The sequence below is a fragment of the Balaenoptera musculus genome, chromosome 8, assembly GCF_009873245.2.
Source record: "Balaenoptera musculus isolate JJ_BM4_2016_0621 chromosome 8, mBalMus1.pri.v3, whole genome shotgun sequence".
Classification (NCBI taxonomy): domain Eukaryota; kingdom Metazoa; phylum Chordata; class Mammalia; order Artiodactyla; family Balaenopteridae; genus Balaenoptera; species Balaenoptera musculus.
Window position 1 is genome coordinate 86,730,033 of NC_045792.1, and position 9,117 is coordinate 86,739,149.

General features: G+C 46.1%; 1 protein-coding gene across 3 annotated transcripts in view; it reads left to right on the plus strand.

Annotated features, from left to right (window-relative positions):
- Positions 1–4,549, plus strand: part of LDLRAD3 (low density lipoprotein receptor class A domain containing 3) — a 258,649-nt gene extending 254,100 nt beyond the window's left edge. For 2 of the 3 annotated variants that reach the window (XM_036860960.1, XM_036860962.1), the window contains one exon: positions 1,592–4,537. In XM_036860960.1, coding sequence (XP_036716855.1) covers positions 1,592–1,829 — 238 coding nt within the window. In that variant the 3' untranslated portion in view covers positions 1,830–4,537. Of the gene's footprint in view, positions 1–1,591 lie in introns of all 3 variants that reach the window. The other variant, XM_036860961.1, reaches the window with a different exon arrangement.
- The last annotated feature ends 4,568 nt before the right edge of the window (positions 4,550–9,117 follow it).

Here is a 9,117-nt window from a genome sequence, read left to right on the forward strand (position 1 = left end):
GCCACTCACCGAGGGAGGTTCTATATGTGCCTCAGTTTTACAGACGAGAAAACTGAGATTTTTAAGTTACTCATCTGAAGACATACCGCTAGGATCCTGGCCAGTTCAGATCCCTCCTCCTCCCTGGTAGTGCCACACGGACACACATCCAGGACCCTGACCAGCTCTGGGCATTCACCTGCTACTGCAGAACAGTGCCCAGTATATACTCGAGGTTTGGTTCCTATTTGAATGAATGAATGGATGAGTGAGTGAATGAATGAGTGAATAAATAAGTTCCTTAACTTTGCTTGGCTTCATCTATAAAATAAAGGAGGTGGCATAGAGAACTCTCAAGCTTTGTTAAGCAGTAGAACCTTCATCACAGGTGGAGCTGTACAAGGAACCCCAAAATATGAAGTTAAAACCCAGAGTTCTGTAGTTGGAGCCGGTAGTGGACCTCATTCCTGCCTGCTCAGCCTTCGTCTCTCCTTTGGTGACCTCCAAGGTACCCAAAGAACCCACTTTGAAGTCCCGGGACTAGAGCTACCTGAGTCCCCCTTGGTTCTCAGCATCCCCTGCCCTGCAGGGACCCTGCTCAGCGTCCCTCTTCCACTGAGCCCAGGATTCACCCTGTGTGGCACGAGGCATTTTGCAGGCAGTGTTCCCGGGCTAACTGGGCTCCTCCTTGAACCCTCTCCGGTGGCAGCTCTTGTATTATTTAATCTTCCTTTTCCTTCCTCATAAAAGATAAACAAAGCTCCAAGGAGCGGTGCTTAAGGACATCTTCGCAAATAAGCGTTAAGAACACAAGACCTCACTCATTTGGACCATCCAATGTAGAGCAAGGTTAAAACTGCTGCATCTGGAGACAGAATTCCTGGGTTCAAATCCTAGCACTGCTGCTTACTAGTTGTGATCCTGTGCAAGCCATTTAATGCCCCTTTGCCTCAGTTTTCTCCCCAGTACAATGGGCATGAAAGTAATGGCTCTCTCCTAGCATTCTTGTGAGCATTAAATAAGGGATGTAAGGTATGTGGCGCAGTGCCTGACTCGTAGTAAGCCTTCCATAAATGAGAGCTGGAAAATAAAATGTCTTTTAAGTTATTTCATTGCAAGCAAGGTGTCATTATTACTCCCTTCTATAGACAGGGAGACTGAGGGTTTGAGAGGATATCCTCTCACTTACCCAAGTCTGCACAGCCGGGAAGAGTTGGCTTTCAGTAAGGACCCCCAGTTCTGTGGACTGTCAGGGGCTCTATCAAGACACCAGGCCAGGTGAATCCCTGCCAAACCACCCAGGATGAGCCGGGGAGTATTTAGAATTCTCCCTACCAAAGGTTGTGGTTTTGGCACTGTCCAGTCGGCACAAGCCAGGCAGAGCACGCTGACCTTTTATCTGTTCCTTTCGTCTTCTTACAAATCACTGGTTTTCCTAGTCCTTGGATTGCCTTTCTCCTTGGAAGGAAAATCTCATTCCTGATGTCAGCATCCGCTCAGAAAAGGGCAGAAGTTGGCATTGCCTGCCGTGCCTGGGCTCCTAATGTTTTCTCTTCCCCCTCCTCTCCCCCCCTTCCCCCCACCCCGCCCCATCCTGCTCTCTCCATCGCAGACCCGCATGGTACGACCTCCCTCCGCCGCCCTACTCTTCAGACACCGAGTCTCTGAACCAAGCCGACCTGCCCCCTTACCGCTCCCGGTCTGGCAGCGCCAACAGCACCAGTTCCCAGGCAGCCAGCAGCCTCCTGAGTATGGAAGACACGGGCCACAGCCCGGGGCAGCCTGGCCCGCAGGAAGGCACCACGGAACCTAGGGACTCTGCACCCAGCCAGGGCACCGAAGAAGTATAAAATCCAGCTCTTCCGAAGTCCATGTGGGTTCATCTGCCCTGACTTGTTACCATCCTAACAACTTGCGCTCATGGGAAGCTCCTGGGGATGCCCCAAGGAGTGGTGTGGGGTGTCAGCTGTCTCTCCGTTCACCTCCTTCCCCAGGTTTCAGGGATGTTCTTTGGAGGGCGACCTGCCACTGTTCTGGCCTCTCAGTTGACCTACGTACGTGCATCTTTTCTGGGCAGTTACTCTTCCTTCGGGGCCCAGGATCACAGCCTCACTTTCCACAGCATTCTGTTACTGCTGGAATCTTGCTGAGTAGGTGGCCGGAGAGTGCGGTACTTAGGTAGCCCTTGAGAAAGCAGTGTTTGTGCCGTATGGGGTGTTCAGAAGGGCAGAGGACACTGGACCAAATTCTCTGTGGGCTGCTTCCTTAGAGCTCCATTTGGAGATTTGGGTTGGATGATCCTACCGGGAGGCTGTCATCGGATGGCCACTCTGGAGAGAATCCAGGGTAACATCAGAACCCGCCTTGCACTAGGCTGTTCATTGCTCTGGGTCGGGGGCAAAGAACACTGTTGCCGTGAGTCACGCCCTTCAGAAGTCAACAGTGTCATTTTGGTTTTCTGAAGGACTCTGAAACCATCAGGTCTGGATAGAGTCTGGATTTAAAAATTTGTCCGAGAATCCTCGTTTTGAGAGCTTTCTGCAGCATCATATATCATCAGCCTCATCCCAGAACAGGCAGGGAGCCCCACCATGAGTTTATCTGAGTTCTCAGCTCCTAAAATACAGGCTGCCAAGATCCTGGGTCTGCTTTGGTCCACAGTCCTTTCCCTGGTTTCTGGATTGTCTCCCTCCCAGCTGTGACCTGCCCGTAAACAAGGGATGAGTACTAAACCTAAGTTGCCCAGAAATCTGATCTGGCCCTTTGTCCCTGTAAGCCACACCCAGCCTGCCTTGCCCATTCCTGCAGCTTCAACACTCGCCCCCTAAGTCCCCCTGACACTCAGAAGTCATTTTACCTGTGCATTTGGACTTGAGAACACTGTAGGTTCTAACTCAACGTGAAAACCTAATTCAGTACCTCCCCCGAGAGAGCCTGGATTCCTGGGCTGCACTCATCCCCCTTCCCAAGGCCCAGATTCCAGCGCTGCAATTTAGGGTTAGGGCTAGAATCAGAGTGAGGGTCAGGACTCTCCGAGCATCCCATAGTTTCTCCTCTGAGAGACATGGATAATAGTCTGGAGTCAAGATTTGCCATTCGGACTTTTTTTTTTTTTTTTAATCTCTTAGAAATGCATTTGAAACAGTGTGTTTGTTTTTTCCCTTCTAGTTAAGGGACTATTTATATGTGTATAGGAAAGCTGTCTTTTGTTTGTTTATTTTTCCATTAGTGAGGTCCAAGCAAAGATGCAAAAGGAGATCGTGCCTTTGTCCCGCTGAGCGCTAATAACAAGTCCCCCCAGACTGACCTGTGTGCCAGGCGTCTGTGCATTGTTGCACTTTGAGTTATTATTTATCGAGTTCTTGAAGGATGCAGAAAGAGGGACGCCTTTCTGCCTCGGTTCATAGTCTCTGTGTTTATGGTAGCTTTCCGCTTTCTCTGTGCCCAGCCAGCCACAGTGCCAACCCCCTCAGGAGTCATGGGTGGAAACGTAGATGTTATTCGTCAAGAAACCACACTAATGGCTGGGGGGGAACAAAACTGAAAACAAGTGGAGCCACTCCGGGCAGCTGTCACCCATGCAGAGCTGCTTTCCACGTGGTCAGTAACCTCTTTGATGCTTATTCAAACGGAGCCTGCAGGAGGGGGGATGAAGTGGCATTCAATGATCCTATTCTGTAGACTTTTTTTTTTTAACCAAATTCAAAGTGTGTTACAGGAAAGCTAGCCACTTGGTGATTTTTTTTTTTTAAGTTAAGAAAAGGAACATAGTTGCTTACATCTTTCATTTTTAAAATAACGTGAGTTATTTTCTGAGTAATCCAGTGAAGAAAGAACTTTTGGTGGCAGCCAGAGTATGTGAGGAACTCTAGCTGAATATTTCATCTCCTGTGAGCCAGAGTGGCTTCTTTTCTCCCTTTGGTGGCCCCTGCTTCTTTCTGATGCTCTGGAAGTTGTTTAGAGGAAAGGATTCTAATTTTAATTAATTGTGTGATGAATTAATCTCACACGCTTTTCAGCTTCCAGGCATTTTAGGAAAGACAAATGGCCTTAGTAGCATGAGGAGAGCCCATTAATGTTGTTTTTTAAAACAAACACAGGGATGTTTTTATTATAGATTTGATTTTTTTAAATGGCTGTTTTAAAAAAGATATAAATAGGACACCAAAGCTGCAGGGGTTTTTGGTTTTGTTTTTTTCCCCTACTCAAAATAGCAAATAAGTGGCCAGCATTATTTTTTAACTCATTCCAACCAGGATGTTTTTTTTTATACATGGCCTAAATCTATGCCAATCAGAAAACCATCCCTGCTCTCTTTTCTCAAATGAGATCAGCGAGTCCTTTTTATTTTAGCATTAAAATCGTTCAGCTATAGTCATTATCACCTGCCCTCAACTCCTTCTACTTTGAAATTGACATTTTAAAAAAGTGCAAGCAAGTGGTAAATAAATTGTGTGTGACATTCAAAGTTGATGTAAACTGGAAAGGTTGTGTGTGGTTGCTGTTTGTTTTTTGATTAGGTTTTTTTTTTAATTTTATACTTTCAAATAAACTTGCAGTTTCATTCTTTCTGTTGGTGTGAATGGTCCTTAACCCCCTTTTCTTCTCTATGGCGATATAAAGAGTGGACAGCCACTTCTGTCGTGGCTTCTGCAATGAATGTATGCCCTAATAAAATGAGAAAAGGTGAGAGAATATTGATGGGACCTCAAAATATGGTGGGCGTTTGAGGATTCCACAGTTGGTGTGGTTGGAATACAAAGGTAAGTATTCCATGGACACCCGTTCGTATCAAGGGCCCTGGGATGTCAGTTCAGAATATGGTCATTAACTATGCCCTCTCTGCCCATAGTGACTTCAGTGTGGCACTGCTTGAAGGAAAGGAGCAAGTGGCTGTGATAACTGGAACAGATTCTGACCACATATTCAGGGGCACGCTCTAACTCAGGCACAGGTATGTTGGTAATTAGTTTTGAACCGCAAATGGCTCCCGTTGGTCCCACCAGTGATGGGAGCATCTTTGTGCTCTTACAAGTCTCGTTTTACGCTGCAGGGACAGTTGCACAGGAAGTCAGCGTGCCCAGGAGGTCACCACCACCACCACCACCCATGAACAAAAGTAACCTTGGCCTTGACCAAAATTAAAATCTACATGGGAATCAAAACATAGGACCTACAGAACCAAGATGTAGATCATGTACTGGTACCCAGATATGTCAAAAAGAAGACTAAGCTATCAGATAGTGCTATCCCAAGTATATACCAGGTCATGTCCTGCCCCAAGTGGTCTAGAGTAGACTTTCCCAAACAATATGCCCAAAGGCTTGTCAAGATATTCATTCCTTTTTCTCTCAGAGTACCATTTTTTGTGGTACTAGGATGAGGAAACAATCGAGAAATGCTAATCTAGAGCAGAGATCAGTAAACTGTTTGTGTAAAGGGTCTGATAATAAATAATTTTTGGCTTTGCAGCCATATGGTTTCTGTAGCAACTACAAAAACCGCCATGGACAATACAAAAATGCATGGGTGTGCCTGTGTTCCAATAACTACCAAAATGGGCTGGATCTGGCTTTGTCATTTGCCAACCCCTGGCCTAAAGGATCATTCCCACATTGTGCTCATGGATCCGAAGCTAAGGGCATTGTAGAAAAGAAATGGTGTGTTAATGGCTGGCCTGGAATATTGGAACCCTTAAAATGACACCAACCTCCAAAAAGTTAAAACTGGAAGAACTTAGGAAGCAGGCAGTTCAAGGACCTGTGAAATTCATTTTAATTGACCCTATTGGCACTTTTCCAGTGAATAAGGAAATACAGGGTTACGATGAGCAGAGGCATTCCCAGTGAGGTCCTAAACAGTGGGTTGAATGCAAAGGTCTTGTTCAAAATCTACTCTCAGTAGGGATTCTCTAAGGTGATAACACAACAGTCTGCCTTTTAGAGAAAAGTTCATGGGGTTAAATGATCTGGGAGATATTGTTCATCTTCTCCATTTAACTTGCTATCCTCAGGCAAGGCAGTAGATTCAAAGAATGAACTGTATAAGAAGGAAGGAGCTTCTGATGGCTGCAGTGGATGTGTGATACATGTCCATAAGGAAAAGAAATGTACCCAGTAAGAAAATATGCAGACTCCCTTGACATCTTATAGTTAAACAAGTGAATGGGAACATTAATAGAACCCCCAATTGTAAGTGATAGTTATAAGGAATCCCACTCATACAAGCTGAATGTGTTAAATTTTAGAAGATGTATTGGCTCATGCAACCGTGTTCAAGGGTATGGAAAATGATTTTGGGCAGGGCTGGATCCAGTTGATCAACAGCTGTCATTAGGAACCTGTTTTGCCCCCTCCAGCTTCTGAGTCCTGCTTTACCTGTGTAAAGCGGTGACTTCATGGCTTTACAAAATGTGGTGGAAAAGAGGGTCCCAGAAGATCCAGGTTCATGATCTAAGAAAACGAGATTCTCTCTGAGAACCAGTGGGAACTCCCTTCAGTGGACTGTGATTGGTCATCGTTGGTCCTGTGGCCACTGTTGTAGGTGGGAACTCTTGATTGATTGACAGCCCCACCAGAACTACATGGAGTAGGAGAGGGACAATTCTCATATGGAAGGATCTGGTAGTATAGAGTCTCACCAAGGAATAGGACCCACAACTGGCTGGCACAATGTCTAATATACGTACGAAGATATCCTGCAACCACAAGCTTTAGGCAACATAGCCAGGTCTGAAAGGAGCAGAGGCAATGTTACAGTGAACATGTCAGGAGACTCAACAGCCTTTCCTTAAACCTAGGTGGCAAGGTCAGTTTCAAGCTGCAGGCATTTGGGGCTTGGGTTAGGTGTGCTTTTTATGAGATGGTCATGGAGGGTAGGTCACAGTAACATGGATGAAGCCATAGAAGAGGAATTCTACCTTGAAACCTGAACTCACTTGTGGGTTCTAGAACTGTCCCTAAACCACTGAAAGTATTGAAATGGGTGAATTACCCACCAAGAATCACCCGCAACCCACATAGGATTTTTAAGTTGATGGATCAGAGATGCATTCCTATCTATCAATCACCCTTGTCAAGCTACCCAAAGACTTAGATTCAACTATGCATGCTGTTAACTAGGCTTTCCACAAGTAATTCTTTTATCTACCCCAAGAGGTAGAATGCATCAGTCCCTCAGACAAACGCCCCTTGGAAATTCTAAGGCAGCTGGGCTCACAAGAGCTGAGGGGCTGAATTCCCTTCAGATTTGGGGCTTAAAGGCATGACCATGGGGGACTGGGATGCAATATTGGGGGAAGCTTATTTACTTTAATATGACTGTTGCCTCAGCTGGGCAGGGCTTGTGTTCTGAATGAGGGTCATTCATGCTAAATTCCAGTGCCAGGCAGGATTTTGCTGTACTTGGCTTTCAGGTTCACCCTGGTGAATCATCCCTGTGAGCCAGCAGAGGAAAAGGCAACAAAGGAGCAAAAATGGGCAGTGTTTATGGGCCATGCATGGAAGTAGCACGCACCCCTCCACTCAAATTCCATTGCCCTTAGCCTGGCCAGTCCCATAGCCTCACCTACCTTCAAGGGAGGCTGGGCAGGTAAATTGGCTATGTGTCCTGGAAGAACCAGAAGTGGATTTTGGCACCGGCCACCAATTATATGTTTATACTCTTCTTTTCACACATAGGATACCTTCACCTCCTCCTGAAAGAAGAAACCCAACCATCCCATCTAATCAGATTTAAAGTCCAGGATTAGTGACAATTTCTATGTCAAATCTATGTGGTTCCTCTGGAGACACAATTTCTTAGCCCCACATGGCTCTCATCATCTCTCTTCTAGGTTGCCCCCCTTCAGCCAATTCTCAGAATGCTTGAGTAACTTTCAAGTCACTCAAGATAAAAGTCAAAATCATGGTCTCCTGGATCTCACACCATTGACTCTCCAGTACATATCTAGCCTCATCTTCTGCTAATCTTCCCCTCTCCCTCAAGTCTGCTCCAAGTCTGGGCCACCTTGCTGACTCTGGAACCCACCAGGCACACTCCCAGCTCAGGACATTTGCTCTTGCCATTCCCTCTGCCTGGAACACCGATCTCCAGATACTCTTCCATATCAGAGAACCATCAGGAATTAAAATCCACTTAGAATCTTGATATTGTCATCTTTGGGACTCAGTTGTAGCCACTGTAGTCAAGACTCCCGGAATTAAGACATACCAGAGCTCTCTCCAGACCAAGATATAGTTACCACCCAAATGACATTGAGGGATTCCTAGACCAAAGAAGCACATAGGACCTTGGGAAGGAGCATTGAGGAATATATTCAAAAAGTATGGTATGAAAACTTAATTTGGACCAATGCAAATGTTATCCATGAGTCAGGAGGTGAGTCAGTTTAAGAAATAATACACTGGAATGTGCAGGAGAGGACCTAGGGATTGAGGTGGTACTTGAACACAAGCCCACCATGTGACCCTGCATGAAGTGTGACTCTTTTGCAAAGGAACTTGAGCCAGACCTTCAGCTTGGAGTGTGTCCCTCGTGTGCTAGTCTGTGAATCAGCTAAGGGCATGCAGATGTGCCTAGAAACTTCCTAGGACCACAGATCCTGTTTGGAGAGGATGGCAGCCCCAGTTCAGAGAACACCTCGTTCAAGCAGGAAAATGAGTTATCGGGGTATTATAGAAAGAGAAGAAGGGGTTGGCTTCCTTGTAAGTGAAAAATAAACTGTTTAAATAACTCATCCCTCCAGTTGGAATCAGTTACCGGGAAATGACTGAAATTGAGTGTCTTGACCCCAGTTGCTGGCTTGGCTTCGATCTGATAAGTGGCTCTTCATGAAAGTGTTGTTTGTGTTTGCCCAGTGCATCAGCTGGGATCAGTCAGAGCCCCTATGACTATTGCAGGAATAAAGGTTTGAAGATGGAAATTAGGGCTTACACTGATGTAGGAAGAGCTGGTGGAGTGACGCCTGGAAGGCTACAGCAGGAGGATCCCAGACACGGTTACCAGCGACACCAGCCTGAGCGTGGGGCAAATGGAGAACTGAGAGCTTGCGAGGTGACCAAGAAGGCACTACAGTAAGTCAAAGATGGTACAGCAATGACTTAGCTCATGGAGAGGACTCAACGTCTTGTGACGGAT